General features: G+C 42.1%; 1 protein-coding gene across 1 annotated transcript; it reads left to right on the top strand.

Moving 5' to 3' along the window:
* Positions 1-6,405: 6,405 nt before the first annotated feature.
* LOC142596702 (relaxin-3-like) lies at positions 6,406-9,423 on the top strand. The gene is made up of 2 exons (XM_075726935.1): positions 6,406-6,640; positions 8,968-9,423. The coding sequence occupies exons 1-2, from the start codon at positions 6,406-6,408 to the stop codon at positions 9,333-9,335; spliced, it is 603 nt and encodes a 200-aa protein (XP_075583050.1). The 3' UTR covers positions 9,336-9,423.
* Positions 9,424-19,799: the final 10,376 nt, after the last annotated feature.

The raw sequence follows: 19,799 nt of genomic DNA, 5'->3' as shown, positions 1-19,799 counted from the left end.
AAAAGAGAAAACAAATTATGTAGCTATTTCCTCAATCTTTTTCATGCTTCTTTGACATTCTGAAACTCAGGATAATTTGTTTACATGAAATCGGAGTTTCACTACTAAGATGAATATTAACTTAGGCTAACAGCAAGCAAAATTATTAATCTATGTTTTTGTAATGGGTAGATCCAAGGAGCCTTACAAGTACTGAAAAACAGGCATTTTTTGCATGCCTTTACTCTAGTATGGTATATACTGAGAATATAATTTTAGCATATTTTAGTGTTCTGATGTTATACTTGGAAAAAAAATGCATCTTTCTGCATTGGAAATCTTGTTTAAAACCAGATTATTTTGTGTTTTGGATGGAAACTCTTCTAGCATTAGTCTAATTGTGGAATGAAAAACAAATGCTCAAAAAGCATCCAGTAGTGAATTAAGCCTAAGTCTGTATTGACAGTTAGTTGAGTTAAAAATTAAGTTCCAGCTGGAGATAATGTCCCGAATCTGTTTTTGAAGACTACTTAACTAAAATCAGAATGTTGTTACAGTAAGACAGGTGAATATATAATAAAACAAAAGCTTCTCAAGGTAAAAGAAATTAATAGCACAGTTTCCATAGCTGTGTTGAGACTGATTTCTGAAAGTGCATTCACTTCTGCATTCAATCACTTCTGTAATTGGTTCTGTCATTTGCATGTTAATGATGCATACAATCTGTAACAGAGTTCAAATGTAATGAATTTTAATATGCAGAGTGATAAAATGGGTTGTTAGAGCTTGTTTGGTTACAATGGCTTGGTCTACACTTTGGCTATTTGGGATCTTTTTTACAATGAGGGTGGTGAGGCACTGGAACAGGTTGCCCAGAGAGGTGGTAGAGGCCCCATCCCTGGCAACATTCCAGGTCAGGCTGGACGGGGCTCTGAGCAACCTGATCTGGTTAAAGCTGTCCCTGCTCACTGCAGGGGGGTTGGGCTAGATGACCTCTGAAGGTCCCTTCCAACCCAAAGCATTCTATGATTCTGTGCTTTAAGGCAGTGATTTTAATTGTCTTAGAAGGCGTGCCTCAGCTCAGCCTATGGTGCTACCTATGTTCTCTGAGCTCACAAAATGCAGCCTAAGACCACCTCAAGTTTTCTGCCTGTCCTATAGCATAATCCCTCACCACTTGCTGCTATATTATGTACTACTCTTAGGACACATGTAACCCTGCTTACTTGCTTTGCTTTGAATAACAGATATCTACTACCTTTCCTCCAAGTTCTGAAGTCCGCCTTGCTTTAATTTTGAAGAAGCTGTAATAGCCTTTTATGTCTTGATCTCTGTCATCTATTGATATGCTTTTTTCCAAGAAAGAAAAACAATTGAACCAGCTTGGCTTGTTTTGGTATTTGTGTATCTCCACCCGTGCCTTTTAACCCGCCTTTTAATCCTATGAAAGACATTTTTACAAGACAGCAGTTTTAGTAGTACCCCAGTTTTACTTACAAATCCTAGAAAATTAGGAAATACCCTAATCCTATCCACTGTGAATTAGAATTAGAATTAATATTTGTGTGTTTGCAATAGATTGCTGGCTATGGTGTGGGATCAAAAGGCAGTGTTAAAGGAAGCAAGCAGGCTAAGCAAAATAATGACCCAGATAGCAGTTTTAGGAGATAATATTTATTACTCCATCCTAGCCAGATCTGATTTTTTTTTTTCTCTCAAAGGTTAAACTTAAATCAATAGTGTTAATCCATTGCAAGACTCTGCACTAAAAAGTGACAGAAATGGGGCAAGTTTAATTTAGTGTTACACAGTGAGTATCAGTGACAGTTACCAAATTTGTAAGGGGAAAGCAACAGGCTCAAAGTAGGACAGTCTAATGCCAAACCCAGAAATGGATTTAAACGGGCTACATAGAATGTGCCAAAGATCATCAAGAAGTTAAGGGTTAGTCACCTTTACTGCCTTTACTTTTTACTGTTAGCTTTGCTTTTTTTCTTGATAAATATATGCTTTTGTTTTGAAGAAGCTCATTCTTTGTTACTGAGTAGTTATTCTACTGCCAGTGTATTAATCAAAATGCTTGCATGTGCCAAGCCCAGTCATATCTATCACTTAGATATACAGGTACAGAGGGGTTGAACGATTTCCTTCAGAGAACAATGAAAGAAAGCAGGAAAGCTTACCTTTGACAGGGTCTACTTCAGGAAAATAGATGTTTACAGCACAAGTTGCCTATAATTATCACACCAGTTGTACTCATAGAAATAAATAAATAAACCACCTGAAACATCCTGCTCCCTTCTGTCACTGGTGCTCAGCTGGCTTCAGCTGTAAGACTTACTTTAATATATCACAGCAACTGTCTTTCTTTTCATGAATCACTGGGGAAGAGAAGGAGAATAACTGCGGGGGAGCTTGTTCTGACCTGAGGGCACTACTCTTACCACCTTAATCCTGTTATTTTTTCTGGTTGTAATGTCTGATAGCCATGTGTCCTGAATCAGTGTCATTCAGAGCAGGATTCTTCTGGGAAAGTGAGACGTCAGTCATGATTAGGATGTCAAAATTAAACTCATTGTGTTCTCATTAGGGATATGTCTCATTTAGAATCCAAGAAAGTGCACGCTACTTGGGAGCCACAACTGCCTGCCCCACGCTTCTCGTTAATCTGGTTTTGATAGGATACATGAGTACTGTTGAGAAAAACAAGCAAAGTTACTTTGGGGGGTCCAGTTTGGGCCCCTTCCTTTATTCCTTGGATGAATGATTTAACTTTTCTGAACCTTTCCTTATGATAGGGAAAATTAATTCTTACAGCCCCTTCCTAAATGTTTTGAAGTTGATTTTATGACTATGACTGCATATCATTGCTTTTAAAAGTAGAAGGGGAAAGCACTTATGTGGATATACACAAACGAGATTGTTTCTGCACTATTAAATTGTGTAATCAGTCTTGGAATTCATTATATTAAAATGCTTGCATTTCTTCATTTTTTAATTATTAGTTTTCTTAAAGGTGAACTACTTTCTAAAACCCATGATCGTCTTCTGATGAAGCCCTACATAAGTTAGCTGGGTAACACACACTGGTACTTACTTAATCACCAATCACATGCACGCAGTGGTATTTCACATTTCTTGCAGAATCCTGTCTGGTACTAAACCAACTTCAGAAATATTTTAAATTCATGTTTGGGCAACTTTCAAAAACTAAGTAGTTCTTGCAGCAGCGAATTGCATAAATTTGCAAGGAGGTCTCTGAAAAAAGACTAATGAAGTCTGTGCATTTCTGTCCTACCTCTGATCTTCTGTGTAGATTGTCTGACATTTAACATGTGACTAAGCCTTTCATTCAAGGTATTCAAGGCTATCAAGATATTGTTAAAGGGTATCTTTTTTATTTAGCCACCTGTTTTCATGAAACATCCTCTACCCTTTATAAAATTTGATTGTTATTGGCCAATAGATTCAAAATTTAGTGCAAGGGAGGGAAATGGTACCATCATCTTTACCTTATTTTAGGAAACTAAAAAATGCAATACTTGCATTGAGACAGCACACTGGATGTACCTATCTTGCAAGATGTAGGTTACAAATGGAATTTCATTTCTTTCCTCTGCTGCTGTCTGTTCTTTATAATGCAAGCAGTAAGAAGGTGGATAGTTACTTCAGATTGGTTGTATTTAAACTATTTATTTTGTTCTGCTTGCATTGTTTTGAATAGTTTTTCTAGCTATGATGAACAGATAAACAAACGTAGCCTCTGACTTGATTTAAATTCATGGCAAATTACTGACAGATTGACGGTTAGGCTTTTCTGTATAAAATCCTGTATGACTTAAAGTTATATGACTAACATATAAGTAAGTTTCTTTATAACCTACTATTCAAATCACAGTAGATGTAGTTGAAAGCCCTAGATGCAAAGGCAATGTTACTGAAATATGGCTGGAGGAAAAATACTCAGCAGTACACCCTACTAGTGAAACTGCATTAAGCATTTGTACCATTAAGCAATGTCAAACTACTGCCAGCTCATTCAGATATGATCCTTAATAAAACTCATTAACTCACTGCCTGTTGCTGCAGTCTTTAATCCTGGCAAAAGAGCATTTGCAGGCTATGCTTTTCAACGGGAAGAGTGATGAAGAGTGCTGCAGTGTGGGCTCCCCTGAGGAATTACGAATGTCTTGAAAAGACATTCCCTCAAAGGCCTCTGACAACTCATGCTCTATCACCTACCAACAAGCATGGCAGAAAGCACAGAAAGTATTGTCTTTCACATTCAGTAGCCCCGATGAAGAAGCAGGTGAGATCAGAAAAACTGTTTTGAACTGTTTTCCAGTGTCTTGAGTGCTTGCATTTAGCAGCTGTAGTCAGATGTTATGTGCTTCAGACAGTTGCAAAAATGAGGTTGTTGCAAAAAAACCTAAAGGTGGCCATCATAATGCCTGCCTTTGCTTAGGGATAGTTAGATGTCGTGCCACAGTAACTGATGGTCCAGTTAAATTTGAAACTAAAGCATGTGGAGAGTCAGGAGATTTCCTGACAAATCAGCCTGCTATTTGGGGACCTCTCTCAAAATTCCCTGGTAAAAACTCTGAGAAAGACATAGCTGACCTTTTGCTGCTTTTAAAGACTGGATCCAATATTGGGCATGGGCATCAAAGTAGGGTATAAAATAAATTATATTAGTTTACAAGCTAAATAAGTCACCAGGTCAGTCACTGCCCGACTCAGGAGATGCCTTCCTTATTGCCCTGAAAGTTCTGGTCATGCTTTTGCACACAAGTACAGCTCTCCAGTCACTGAAAACAAGTCCCTTGCTTAGAAGACTACTTAAAGTCCACGACTAAGTTCACCTGATGTCATGGGTATTCTCAGAAAAAGTCCACGACATCAACAAGGTCAAGCTGCTGGTCTCTCTAAAAGTGCAAGTTGTGATTACCCCTGCACAACTTGTCTGTAACGGAATAGCAGTTAAGGCTTTAACTGAGGGAGGAACAGATCATGGTTTTGTTCCCCACAATTTCGGATTGGCAGCCTCTACTTCTGCACATTGCATCCTACTACAGCCTGGATGATAGTGAGTGTCTACTGTTGAAGTGGTACTGCTGTGTAAAACATTTAAGACTGGACCAAAAAGAAAGTCCAAGTATAGAGAACTTTGCAGGTTGCTCACTATTCTAGCCTGCCATGGCCTCTTTCTAGATCCAGCTGAGTGTAAAACACCCAAGTCCTCCTTGAAAAGGTGACTGGCATCTATGACTTTTCTGCCGGCACATGTGAATCATTCACCTTTGTACAGTAGGCTGTGGATGCATGTCGTCTTTGTGCTCTCCTTCTAGATGGAGTTTTGAGGGGTTTTCTCTATACAATAATAGTACTCAAGGGATAGAAAGCTTAGACTTCATGCAAAAGGATCTATAGACAACAGCTTGACTGTATTTTTAGAGAGATGAACTTCTCTGGTTTCCCACAGTATTTCTGTTTATGAAAGGGGACAGCAGCCACTTCTTGTCCTATTGTGCTGAAAAAAACAAAACAAAACAAAACCCAAAAGCAACGTGTACTTTCACAGAGCACATAGTTCTGCTAGGTGAGCCCAAAGAATGCCACCCTGGTCGGTGAGAGCCTGCTGGGGGCTGCTGGTGAGTGAAACGCACGGGCATGGAGCTCCAGACCCCCAGGACACGGGCGCTGGAGCCAGGGCGCCTCTGGCGCTCACGTACCCACGACTGCTGCTGAACACGGGTCTCCAGAAGGACACCCTCGAGAGGAATTCGGGCTTTTAAATCCCACCTCAGGTGTCCGTGGCTTAAGTCGTTCTGCAGAAGCAGGTTTATTCTACCTTACTTGCTTCTGTCTTTTTGCTTCAGCCAACATTTTTAGGATGTAGGGGTAGTTACGCAGATGCTAGACCTGCAAGGGAAAAAAACGAAAGAGCAAAGTTTTTCACGCTTCATTCGCGAGGGCATCGGCAACTGGTAATTGACCACAAACCAAGCGTCAGGAAAAGCTGAGACGGAGACGGGGTGCGCGGCGGGTGAGCCCGGGGAGGGAGGCCGGAGCGGGGGCGCACCCGCACCCAGGCCTGAGGAGCCGCGACGGCGAGCAAGGGGCAGAAAGAGGAGGGAGCGCGGCCCGGGGGCGCCTCGACGCCGGTTTCAGGCAGCGGAGCCGCCCGGCGAGGGAGCTGCCGGCGGCGGCAGCAGCGGCGGGGCCGGGGCCGGGGCCGGGGCCGGGGCGGGGCGGTGCCGCCCTCAGCGCATAAAAGGCGGGAGGCGGGCAAGCGGCGGCGGCGGCAGCGCGTGTGGCACGCGGGGCGGCGGCGGTTGGGCTCGAGGCCGCGAGCGCGGTCGGTCGGGTCCGCCTGGGAGCGGGACGGGAACGGCCGGGACCGGGACAGGGAGCGCGGCCGGCGCCATGGGGGCCAAGCTGCGACTCCTCTGCGCCGCGGCGGCGTTGCTCTGCGCGGCGGCGCCGGGGCAGCCCGGCGGCCGGGGCGCGGCGGCCGCCGCCGTGCTCCCCGCGGGCGAGGGTGACGGGTACGGGGTGAAGCTGTGCGGCCGGGAGTTCATCCGCGCCGTCATCTTCACCTGCGGCGGCTCCCGCTGGAAGCGGCTCTCCCTGCTGGCGGCGGAGCCGGCGCCCGCGGCCGGTGAGTGCCCGCGGAGCGGGGCGGCGGGGCGGGGCGAGGCCAACGGCCGCGCCGGACGGGGCAGCCCCGTCAGGCGGCCCCGGGGCGGCGGCGCTGCCTCCCCGGCCCCGCGGGCGGAGGTGGCTCTCGGGGCGCCTGGCCTCGCCCGGGAGAGGTCCTGTGAGGGGAGGCGGGGGGCAGGGGAGGGAGCGGGGGAGGGCGAGCGGCCCGCGGCGCTTCTCGCTCCTCCCGCCCTGAGCCGCGGTGGAAGCGCCCCGGTCCCTCTCTCTCCCTCCCGTTCCCGATCCTGGGCGGCATTTCCCGCCACTTCCGAAAGGTAACCGGCAAGTTTAGAGGAAAAGGCACGGCAGTCGCCGGGGCGGTATTAGCCGGCATAACCTGCGAAGTTTTCGGTGTGTTCAGAGACGTCGCTCTGCACAGGGCTGCGCAGCCCCGCCGGCGGCCGAAGGTCACCGGACTCTTTCTTTAAAAAACCCGCAAGCAGTAAATCACACTTCTTTTTCTTGGCCATGCAGGGAGGTGTGATGCACCCTTGGAAGCGATAGGGAGTTGTCTCTCGGTATGGCTTCGTTCCCTTCCCAAAGCTGGGTAGCTCTTCGGGTTGGAGAGACCTGGCTCAATTTTCCCTCCCTGCCAGGAGCTTTGACGCTGTGCTCCTCATCTTTCTGGGCTGTGCTAAGGGCATTATTGGATGTGGAATCGTTTGGGGGTTTTATCACTCGCTTGTGCTGCTCTGTGCAAAAGAGTTGGCACGTTGGAGAGTGGACGGGACTCTCTGGTGCTGCAGGTTACAATTTAAACAGCAAGAGGGGCTTTAGGGATCTTTGGCGAAACAGTTAATGGGCAAAATATTCCTCAGTCTTACTGTCGTGTGTTCTAAGACCAATATATTAAGAAAGTGTAAGCAGATGTTTTTTGGGCTGTGTTCTCAAACTATATAGCGATGTAACAGAGTAATTTTAAGTGATGACTCTCATTTATGTTGATGCTTTGAATAGTGAAAATAACATTTTTAACAAGGACAAAAGTTGGAATTATGGCTAAAATGTGCAATGGAAGAGCTTCTTTTTTCTTGCTTAAACATGCTGTTAATGAAATAACGTTGGACCTCAGGCAGTTAATGAAGCCAGTACTTTGGGTTTCTTGGGCGTTTTTTGCTTGCGTTTTTTTCCGGCAGGTTGAGTACAAGATAAGTTACCTTTGTAATTATAACAAATTACATATGTACAGCCTCTGCTGGGATTGTGTTCTTTCCCAGCAAACTTTTTCCTTTTCATTAACAGTAGCTTCTGAGAGCATCAGTCACTAAGGAGCCCCCACTGTGCTGCACGCTGTCTAACTAAAAGTCTTCCCTGCCCCAAAAGGCTACTAAATAGCAGTTACTGTCTAATTAGTAAGGTAGCTACAGCCACTTTTATTTTTGTACTTATTCAGGCAGCTGGTCTATCTGAAAGTTAGCTTTTATATATTGATTAGCCATAATAAAATAAATACAACATTCGGTGGATAGTCTCATGTTCTTTCAGCTTTCTGAAACAAAAAGCATCTTAATAGCATTAAGACCACAAGACAAACACTTATTTGGTTTTTTTTTTAATTTAACAATTGAAGGAGCTGCTGTTCTTCACATTAGCTGAAGTAAGCAATGCCACTTGCCTTGCGGAAGTAAAACAAAGAGAAACAGTATGAGGTGAAAGGACGTACAGCTGGGTTTTTGAGAACACTTCAGTCAGTGAGACAAAGTGTTTCTGAGTAAATTCTGCAAGCCTCTGCTATGCATTGAGAAATGAAAGAAATGAGTGGAAAGCATCTGCTGAAAATGGCTATAGAAAAATACGATCTATAAGAAGCAGTTTACCTACAATATTTGCTTATTTAGTCCCCTCTACATTTGTTCTTCATATGGTGCTCATTTGTGTGATTGTGCATGGGAGAGCAGTGATCTAATCAAATTCATGAGCCACATGACATAGCTCTGTGTGGTTTCTGACTATGTGTCTTTACAACAAAATTCTGTTTCTGTAGAAATATTGAGACTTCTATGTCAATAATACTGCAGTTGTGATAGGATGCCTATACCTTAGTCAGGGTTGTAGCCATGTGCTCTTCTTGTCTAACAGGCAGCATAGCATTTAAAACATAAAGATTCCCTTAAAAGTAAGCTGTAAGTAAATCATGGAGTGGAGACTCTGCAGAACTGACTGTTATCCTAGATAACAGTGCTTTGCTTATTACTAACAATGTTTTTTATTGCTATTTCTTAGAGCTGTGTGCTCCTTTTGATATTCCTACAGTCTGAACTTAAAAAAAGTCTTCTCTTTAAACAGATTCTGCACAATCAGCAAGTAACAAACTACTGGGAAACTTCAAGCTGCAATCAGTTTTGGGTCCTGAAGTGGAGCAGCTGCAGAGGAGCAGCCCGTTTCTTGGATGGGAGGCGTTTAAGGACCTGTATAGTTTAAATGACTATAATGAGTATGTACCCGTGGCAGATGACTTCAAAGAACTTGTTCGCCAGGTAGAAGAAGCTGTTCAGAAGGACAGGGGAGGAGCAAGAATTGCAAATCCCGTGGGATCAAATGGTTATCCCTGGGCCAGGTATCCCAGAAGAAAACGTGAATCTCTGGGTTTAGCAGGAATGTGTTGCAAATGGGGCTGTACAAAAGCTGAAATTAGTACTATATGCAGAGTTTAAAATCCTCTGTGCAATTATGCATGAAATCAATGTTTGTTGCAGTGCTACTTGATTGAATACTGTACGGAGGAAGAAAACTCTCACTGTATTTTATCTTGTCTGTATGTACCAGTCAATACTGCTGGTTTTCTTTAAAAAAAAAAAAAAATCCACAAGTGTAGTTGTAATGACTTTGTTTTGCTGCAGTAACTTTTAATCTATATTTTTTACTAAGTCTTTTCATTTTAATGTTGAGCCTTTACACTTATATTACAAATGCATTATATCTTTGTAACACTTTAAGAAGAACTTCAGTGTTTCATTAAAGTGTAATTATACTAAGTGTTACTGAATTGTTCTTTCTCTGTCAACAGAAGGAACATCCAGCGATGTTCTTGAAATGAGATTCATGGTACAAAGCTGTACAAAAAGAATATTTTGCCAGTTGAAAGTCCACTCAACACTGACTCAGCATGCCAATTATTTTGAACACACTTTTTCCATTTCCTTCTAATTGCAGAATTGTTTTATGCAGTATTGTCTTTCTAGAAACTATCACAATACAACACTCACTTCCTATTCACGGATGGGCTTAAATAGTTAGCAGGTGAAGTATCAACACTTTAATTATTCCTTGTCTACCTTACTTCCCCATTATTTTCCTACTCTGCTAAGTGAGAGTGTTGGATGTGCTTCAGGTAACTATTCTATAGACACTCAGACATCTTCTGTGTGTTCTGCTGGTATGCTGGTCTATACTACTTCAGATGTATTTCTAAGTTGCTAATTGCTATGGTACTTATAAATAGCTGATTTAATCTTTGTAGTTTCTAAGATTTTTGCCTTCCTGGCTTTTTTTCTCAGTTGTAACAAGGTATTTCTAGCTATGTTGTTGATGACTTAAGCTTTTTTGTTTTTTCTGACCTTTATGATGCTCATGGTAACTTAACGTAGCTTTGTAGCAGTAGTTGACTCAGAGTATACTTCATGGTTTAGACTGCACAGTTGTTACCTTTGGCTTCATTCTTCAAATTGTCTTTTGAAAAGTGTACTTTGATTGAACTACTGCTTAGTAAAATTATTGCATCACTTCTTTATCCCTTTCCCTAAGGTATTATTGTTATTCCAGCAATTAGGCATCTATCAATCCTTTTTTATTTTTTTAAACCATGTCAATTTTATTCAGTAGAGACTGGGCAGAATGGGCGTTCACTATGAATGCTGTTATCTTCTGGCTGGAAACACCATCTCTTCCATCATTGTAACAATAATGTCTAGCAAGAAATGAGTTGCCTTCTTCCACGCCATTGCTGTAGTGACTCTAAGATGCTTTTTGTCACTCTGAGTGAAGAAGGTAACTCTAAAATTCTGCTGTAGTATTCTTTGCAACAGGCTAGCTAAACTTCTATAGCTTAGCTTCCAGCAACTTCACCTGACAAATAGTTTTGGGTTCAGAGACTCCTAGTTTAGATCAGGATTTCCTAGAATACAGGAGGAGTTTGAGGGGAAGTATTCCTTATTTTTGAGTCGGATCTAGTGCTTTGGGAGTTAAGATTCCTTAGTAAGGTGAAGACTAAATGGTACATAGAATCCCTAAGAAAAGGGGAAATACAAAAATGCCATGCTTGAAGAAACAAAATTAGCCTTTATGCATTGTTTGTTTTGCTAGAAAACTTTCTGCCAAGCTTTTAAAAAGGAATGTTGGAAAAGATGAATATGGTGTTTATTCTGCTTGCTCCAGTGGCACTAGTCCATCCAGGTACATGGCTTGCATATATAGTGAGCAGGCTTTCTTACATCCTGAGTGAAACAAAGATGTAGTTAAAAACCTTAAACTTGCAAGTGTAAGTCTTGAACAGAACAGTCTGGAGTTTAGCTTGTCAGGTTAGATGTAACCCATTGGTAAAACTATAAATAGTTTAAGTGGAAATTAGTGTTCAAGATTAACTGTTTCATGCTGAGACAGAATTATAAATAGAAAAATCAGTCTTTCTGACATAAACAGGCATTTTTCAGAGGTATGAGTCAAGATATGTCAGTATGTGTAACCCAGAGAAATGGTGAAATTTGTGTTTTCATTGGGTTTCTTAATAGGCCTCGTCATAGTCTGTAACAGCTTTAGCAGGTCAGCCGTGACACAGATACATGGCACAGACTGAAATGCAGTCTGTAGTTTAGAGTAAGGAAGCGTTTGACTCTGTGTATACATTAGAGTGTGCAAAGGTTTTCTTTGTTTTAATGCAAATTGAGTTTTCAAAGACCTCTAAGGTTTTCTGCATGGGTAGGCCATATTTTATAATGGTTTCTTTGCAATGTAGCCAAAGGTGACAATTATGTGTCACTCGATTGCAACAGGTCTAGAGGGTGCAATCTGCTCCCGCTCACATGACTCAGTGTCCAAACATGCTTTTTTAAGACCAGAAGCAAACCTTTTACGTAAAATGAGGTGTCTGACTAGTTACATGGGGGAAGCAAACACCTTTTGGAACAGACAGCTCAAAATGTAAAATAATTACCGAGTTGGCACATTGATCCAAACAGCAGACCAAAAGGTCACTGCCTCTGCAGAAAGCTCTTCTGGGAGTATGGCCATACGTATACAGCAGCATACAGGTGAGCACAGCAGTTCAAAGCAACACACTGTGCTTACCATCACAACGGTTCAGAAACATACACTTTTTCACAAGAAATAAGGTTTTTTTCCACACATTTCATTCACAGAGCAATTAGCTGTTGAGAAAAGCATTGTTTTAGCAGCTTGCTACTTACAGAAATGGGAGTCCTACTGACATAATCTTAAGCCACAGGAAGTGTCCAGTTTCTGGGTAATCTACTAAGATATGTGAGACATCTTCTGAACAGTTATTTTGAGCTCATGAGTAGAAAATGATACATCAGTATGTTTGTGTGCTAGCACTGCTGTTTGCATTTGCAAGAGTTTATTTTTCTGGGTGGTTTGGGGATTTTTTTTCACTGTGGGTGTAGTCTGATTCAGGTCTGACTATGAACTCCTTGAACTATTGTTCATTCAACCATTGTCCCATGCCCAAAGACATGGGAATAATCCACAGCAGCATATACAACAGGTTTTCCAGCTCTATTCCCCACTATTGCCTTGTTTAAAACCTGACAGAACTCTTCATCTAGAGCATTCAGCAATGTGAAAGTTGTGATGCAGCCGAAGCCAAGTACCTCAAATGACAGTAAGGTGTAAGTTTGACCATACACAGAATGGTAAATGTGCCACAGAGAGACAACTAACAAATCCCAGAGACCAAGAGAACACGGCTCCATTCTACATCTAGTCCTATTTGGCCAGTTCCTTACTTTTCCAGTTGTTTAAACCATACGGGGGGGGGGGGGGATCTCTATTTCTAAGTTATTACAGTAGATGTGCTATCCTCTTTTTTTTTTTTTACCTCCACCGATAGGCAAGAGAAAAGTTAACCTTTATTTCTGTATTCTGGCAAAGCCAGAGATAGGCCTAGAGTTAGCGCTCTGAGTTTTTGGGAGACTTTCTGAGACTACCATCTTTCCTCCTCAGCAGGCAGCACAGACTCAACAGAAAATGCAAACTCCTTTCCTACTCAGCAGAACAGAATCTGGATAGATTTGTACCCCATCTGCTGCTCTGCAGTCACTCACTGGTACCAGCAAGTAGCTGAATTCTCGTTTGTGCCATGTTGCCATCACACGTAGAATGGATTTTTTTATCGCACAGCTTCTCTGTACCTTGGGAATAAACACCTGAGCTGTTGGCTCCTTTCCCTGGGTTTTAGCCACAACAGAGTTACCTGACTGTTGCTCTGACTGCTCTGTGCCACCTGCTTTGTGGGCAGATCTTGGTGTCAAATACTGCACCGTCCCAGTGTGCTTGTCCAGTACTATTTTCTGACCTATATACTCTAGAGAACCAGCACTATTAGGAAGGAAAGTAAATTTGCTAGTCTGCACATAAGCTTCTTTTCCTCTGCCTAACCTCCCCACTGTCTACATTTTTCCTGGCAGTTTCCTATACTTGATTTGCAATGCTGAAAGTTCCTCAGCTGCAGCCTACTCTCATGTTTTAACCTTGAAGTGTGTAAAGCCAGATGTGTAACTGTGAATCTTCAAGAGCACATCATTGTTGACACAGCTGAGTGAGGTAGCATTCTCTCTCATGTACAGAAACTCAGACGAGAACCTGTCGTGGTTTAGCCCCAGCCAGCAACTCAGCACCACGCAGCCGCTCGCTCGCTCCCCCTGCCCCGATGGGATGGGGGAGAGAATCGGAGGAGTAAGAGAGGAAAAAAACACTCCTGGGTTGAGATAAGAACAGTTTAATAATGGAAATAAAGTAAAATAGTAATGATAATAATAACAATATAATAATGATAATAACAATAATAATGTACAAAGCAAGTGATGCACAATGCAATTGCTCACCGCCCGCCGACTGATACCCAGACAGTTCCCGAGCAGCGATCGCTGCTCCCCGGCCAACCCCCCCCCCCCCCCAGTTTATATACTGAGCATGACGTCATATGGTATGGAATAGCCCTTTGGTCAGTTTGGATCAACTATTCTGGCTGTGCCCCCTCCCAGTTTCTTGTGCACCTGGCAGAGCATGGGAAGCTGAAAAGGCCTTGACTAGCATAAGCAGTACTTAGCAACAACTAAAACATCAGTGTGATATCAGCATCCTTCTCCTACTAAATCCAAAACACAGCACTGTGCCTGCTACTAGGAAGAAAATTAACTCTATCCCAGCTGAAACCAGGACAGAACCAAAACCTGGCTTCCAGCCTTTGTGCTTTGAAAACTTCTGGGTACTGCCCTGCAAAGCAGGCCAGCCAAACAGGCCCCAGCCAGATGTGCCTCTTTGCCTTCTCTGGGTTATACGCTTTGACCTGAGACTCTTCTGGTCCTGGCAGTTTCTGTGAAATCTCAGCCAGCAAGTGATGCACCCCTTCTGGCACTGAGGAGTACCTCTTCAGGAACTGTTTCGTCCAGACAAACTGAAAGTGAGGTGCAGTAAGATCACACTTTCTGCCTCTGCACCAAAACTGGATCACCAGTTTCAGCTCTCCTGTTAGCATTCTTCAGTGGCTTATTCAATGCTAGCATGAAGTTGCTCCCTGTGTCAGCAACCTGGTGTAAAGAGTTTGACTGTAACTATACACTTCTGACACTGCAGAAGTTACTGAGCTCAGCTGCAACTAGCCTTGGCACCAAAGGCCACTGCTGAAGTGCTTCTCTGTCTTGGTAGTTTTGCATCTTTTTGCCCCTGTGCCAAGAGATGGAATCTCCTGAGGTGTTTCCCATGCAGCAACACAGTGTGACGATGCGCTTTTTCCTCCTGCCCTTTTTTCATTTGAGCTCACAACACTGGGCTGAGAGCTCCAATGCAGTGCCATGTTGATCCCAGCAGTCTTCTGCCCTCTGTGCAGACAGGCAGAGACTTCAGCAGGCAGGTCAACCTTCCTGTCCTTCTGAAATGCAGCAGCTGTTGGTCTTGGAGCCTTTCAGTAGCATAAGGGGCTGGTGTGTTCTACAATGGGCTGATGACAACTAAGACACCTTGCTGGTTTGACAGGCAGGAACATCCATCGTGCAGATCCTTCCAGCCCTGATACAAGGAACAATGTGGGCCAAGTTGCCTGAACAACTAGGCAACTTTTCAGAACCCCTTAAGGTTTGCAGCAGTATTGCTGCTTTTCCACTTCAGAGGAAAGTCTGGTACTTCTTACACCTTGTCAGATTTCCTGCATGACCAGCATTCATCTTAAGTCTCTCAGTGCTAGGTCTCCTGGGCCTCTTCCACTCTCATGGAGTGCTGCAGGAGAGAGAGAACCATGTGTGCATGTGTATGTATCTATCTAAGTTAGAAGGCTCAGACACTGAATAGGTCATGGAAGAAGGCATAGACTTCTGCATTGTTCCAGTTGTCCAGCAGCCAGTCAGACCTTGTTTGCCAGACGTGAGGACAGCCCAGCAGTGGGGCCAGGATGCACAGAGGTGGTGCTGCCTCCAGCCTTGGGGAGTTTTGAAGCCCTTGAGGAGCCTGGTCTGACCGTGCAGCTGAGCCTGCTGTGGGCAGGGTGTGGGACAGGAGCCCTGCTGGGGTCCTGCTAACCTGCATTCCCCTGGGATTTCCCCTGCAGGAGTGCAACCGGGACTGGCTGCAGAAAGGATACAAACCAAGGAGTCACATACGAGACAGCAATCGGTATAAAGACTTAGATGTGGAAGGAAGTATTTTCCTGATGTGGTACTGAGAGAGGTAAGCAGAAACAACTTAGTTCATTATATACAGATATATATTCATTATACGCTATTGGTCATTATATACTAGTAGATAACTAGCATATATATATACACACACTCTATAATTAGTTTATTACATAGTAATGCAAGAGGATAGGAAACAGGAATGGCTAGATGACTTAAATCGCATTCAAAATCATGTCTTAATTGGCATGTTAGAGATTTGGTTGGATAGTTCATACAGTATGGGCTGTTCAGGAATTGAGTGAGATTGAGTTACAAAGATTCATACAGAGACAGGAGACACAAAGAGTAGGGAAGACCCTCCCGTTGAGTCATGAGGTTCGGATTGGATGCCCGTGCCTTCTAAACTCCTTATGGAGCCTAGGTGCAGGTAGGTCCAATCTTAGTCTCAGACTTGGTCAACGGTTTATGTCTAATGGAATTATCTATACAATGTTTATAATAATATTGAGTAGCTACACGGATTAGTAATGCTCCATTAGTATTAATTCAGCATGCTATCAGTCACTTACTGGGGATCTGTTGCAGGTAAGGGATCTCTCTGCCTTAGTCTCTTAGTCTCAGGTAAGGAATCTCAAACCTTGAGAGGCGTCCCTGCTCAAGGGGAGAGTGACCTGGTGTGCAGTCCAGCTGCAATTCAAGGAGAGCTCCAGCTGGGCCCATCCTGATGGTAATACTTATAGGGTGAAGTAGTTGGCTGCTAGTCAATAGTATAGACAAGATAGATGTCTTCAGTTTAGCTCTGGTATCTTGTTCTGTACATTGGTTATCTTGCATTTTTGGGTTCCGAAACCACCTTTTGAAATATTTTTCCAAGCCACCTTCACTCCGTTGTCGTGAGTCAGGAGCTTTCCAGCTCGCCAGTTCACCACAGGGTGTCAGGCCTGTTTCTCCTCAGTCAGCCGGAACCAAAGTACAGCCTGGGGTCAAGTGCATCTGTCACAGCCAAGGAAAGAATGATTCAGAGCGGGCTTGTTAAGCTGGGTTCATCCCCCAGGCTGAGTCTGCAGAATCATTGACAGTTACTTGTGGGAATTCAAAGAGGACAAGAGAACTTTCATGTGGTAGGAAGAAAAAAAATACAAACTCTGTTTAAAAAGTGGTCAGAGAATTACAGATCAGTCAGTCTGACTGTAATTACCAGGACAAGAGGAAACGTAGCAGTCAAATAAACAATATGCAGGTACTTAAAAGACAGTGAAGATCAACCATCATGGATTTAAAAAAAAAAAAAGAAATTGAATCTTGTGTTTAGATAAGATATCTTGGCATCAAAACTGATAATCCTTGCAAATAGTCCAAGGTAATGCAAACTGAACCAAACTATTAGTAAGAGGACTACTGCCAGACCCTCTTAGTATGGTGTTCCAGCCACTTATCAAAGGTGTGCTGTCAAGGAGGAGAGACAGACCAAAAGGAGTTCAGAGCATACGCTCTTTGGTCTAGTACTATTTGACATTTTCATTAATTGGTTGCATGAAGGAAGAGAGACAGTGAAGATGCAGAAAGAACTAGAGAAAAGATGCACAGGAATTTGCAGATGGCATTAAGAAGGAAGGGACTGGAATTGTATTTGAAGACTTCAGACCAATCTTCAAAAATTAGGGAAACTATTTCCTATGTTTAGGAATAATCAAAAGCATAAATACAAGGGATGTCTGCCTATACAGAAGAATCTGGGGTTGTAGAATATCACAGAATGAGACAACAATATCATATTGTAAAAACAGTATCCTCATATGGGGATATATAAATGGGAATTTTAACTGTAAGCTATGTGAAATATTTCTTCTGCTGGGAACAAGTAAGGCCAGCAATACCATGCCCAGTTTTGGACAGCACAGTTCAAGAAGAAGGAATTCTGTAAAACAGTAAGAAGAATTATCAAAGACAGAAAATATGGCTTATAAAGAAAGAATGTAGAAATGGCTGTTTTCTACAGAGCAAAGATGACTGAGGCTAGAACTTGTAGAAGTCTTCACCTATGGAAAGGTGGGAATAAAGATGAAAGAAAGAAATTTTACACAGCCAGTGTAGGACAAAGAGCAATCTGTTTAGACTATAGAAATGTGTTTTAGAATCACAAAAGACTTTTTAAGAGCAAGGAAAAGTCATCACTGGAATAGACTTCCCGAAGAGGTTATGGGATCCTCACTGCATATTGGATAAATACCTATCAAGAATAACTTCAATATAGCAGGAGAGGTAGATCTGCAAAGATATAAAAACACCCCCTAGTCCTTTTTACAGGATCTCATAATTATGACTCCTTTATAAGCAGCAAAAAACTATCAATTCGGGGTACTTAGTAAGTGGTATGTGGTATGATAAAAGGACTCGATTGTGAACACATGATTAAATCTCCCTATTCATTAGTCTAAACTATACATTTATGCTGAGAAGATACTTATGTCAGTCCATTCAAAATCCACTTGACAGTCCTTACATCTAAAGAATTTGGTATTCTCTCACCTTGGGAACTGTCCTGTGATTTCTGAGAGATTTGCCAGACTTTTCTGTCCTCTCCCCCATTTAGGAATTCAGTTTGCAGTGGGATTCCAACCTGTTCGGTCCTTAACGGAGAAGTTCTTTAACCTTTGGAAACCATTTTTTTCCTCATTTGCTTTGAAAACATCTTTTTAAATAGCAATAGCTTTGCTTAAGTGAATAGAAGGATTCAAGTCCTTATGTCAGATGTTCTTGTGTTGAAGGCTGAATCCAAGCTTAGGTTTAACCTTAGATTTTATTCAAGGTCTTTTCAGAGGTCTGTTCAGAGGTAAGAACCTGCATGTGCTTATTTGTAACCTCCACACTTCCCATACAGAAGCTGCTGTGCATGGACTAGATATTAAGTTTGATTTACCTTTTTAATTGATAGATCAGTATTTCTGAGAAGCCACTTCTAATGGTGACCTAACAGAGTTTTCAATGACATAGTTAGAAAAGCCCATTGATCTGATTAGAAGTCAATGAGCTGTAGCTCAGGCAACACATCTAGAATCCACATTTAATAGCTGTTCTTTTCAATGCCTCTTAATGTAATTGTTTAGCTTTCGTTGTTTCATTGTACAAGTTAGATGTACTCAATAACACACTAGATGATTACTAACTGGAGTTCCTGGGGAAAAATTACTGCAATTTTAAATTAATTGCAATACACTTGAGCTGTACACTCAGTTATGTTTAAATAATTTAAATATCTGATTTGTTAATATTTAATTTCTTAAAGTTTTACAAAAGCTCTATAAAAATTGTTTTATATATATAAATACTAAAGTTAAAATGGGTTGTCTAGGTTCAGTAAAACAGTAGACAAGATTATAGGGGCATGGCAAAATCACTAATAGCTATTACATTTGTAGGATTCTTTTTTTCTTTTTAAGAAATCAGTAATATGATGGCAGCTATATTACAGAGGGAATGACATACAATGTTAATTTTCTCCCACCATGCAGCAGTCAATCACACATCACCCAGCTAAAATTGATTGTATGTACCTAAAATATATACTGATCAGACACTTTGAACTTGAACAAGATTTTTTTGCTATCCTTGTTTAGGTAGTCTGACTGGCAGCTTCTGATACAACTCCACAATTACATCCTTTTTTCTTCTGGAATACTTAATCCATCTTTTGGTTCTCCTCACATTTCCAGTTCTTCTGAGAGTCTTTTACAAGGTAGCAGGTATATTAATCAAAGTGCTCTGACATAAGTATATTCTTATTATTGCTTATTATTACAAAGGGACAAATTCTTTGAGACCTCTTTTCTGTATAATCAGATTTATATCCACAGATGCACTAGTTCAAGACCCAAGACTGACTGAAAATTTTTAAATTTTCCATTCCATCATTTCTGATGCAAGCAGAGTGTGTTTGACATCTTCCTCTCTGTTCAACCATGCAATTTAAAGATCTGAAAATACAGACAAAAGAAAGCAAGGTAAAGATGATAATTTGAATAAAATGGTGTTTTGGAGAGATCTGAAAGTTTTGCCTAGGTGCCTAAGGGAAAGGTACTTATAGAAGATTGTTAGTTTTCATTCTAAACTTAAAAACTTTAAAACTGGTTCTTAGTTGAATCTTATTTTTAAAGCCATCTCTGTTTCATAGACATTCCTGTTTCTTAAGTGCCTATGCGCTCCTGTGGCTTTTGTTGATGTCCCAAAGCCTTTTGTCAGCAGGTGGCTTGGTGGCTGCTTCAGATGGCAAAA

Source organism: Pelecanus crispus, chromosome Z, assembly GCF_030463565.1.
Source record: "Pelecanus crispus isolate bPelCri1 chromosome Z, bPelCri1.pri, whole genome shotgun sequence".
Classification (NCBI taxonomy): Eukaryota; Metazoa; Chordata; class Aves; order Pelecaniformes; family Pelecanidae; genus Pelecanus; species Pelecanus crispus.
The sequence above is the reverse complement of the archived record's forward strand: the minus strand, read 5'-3'. Positions and strand labels throughout refer to the sequence as shown.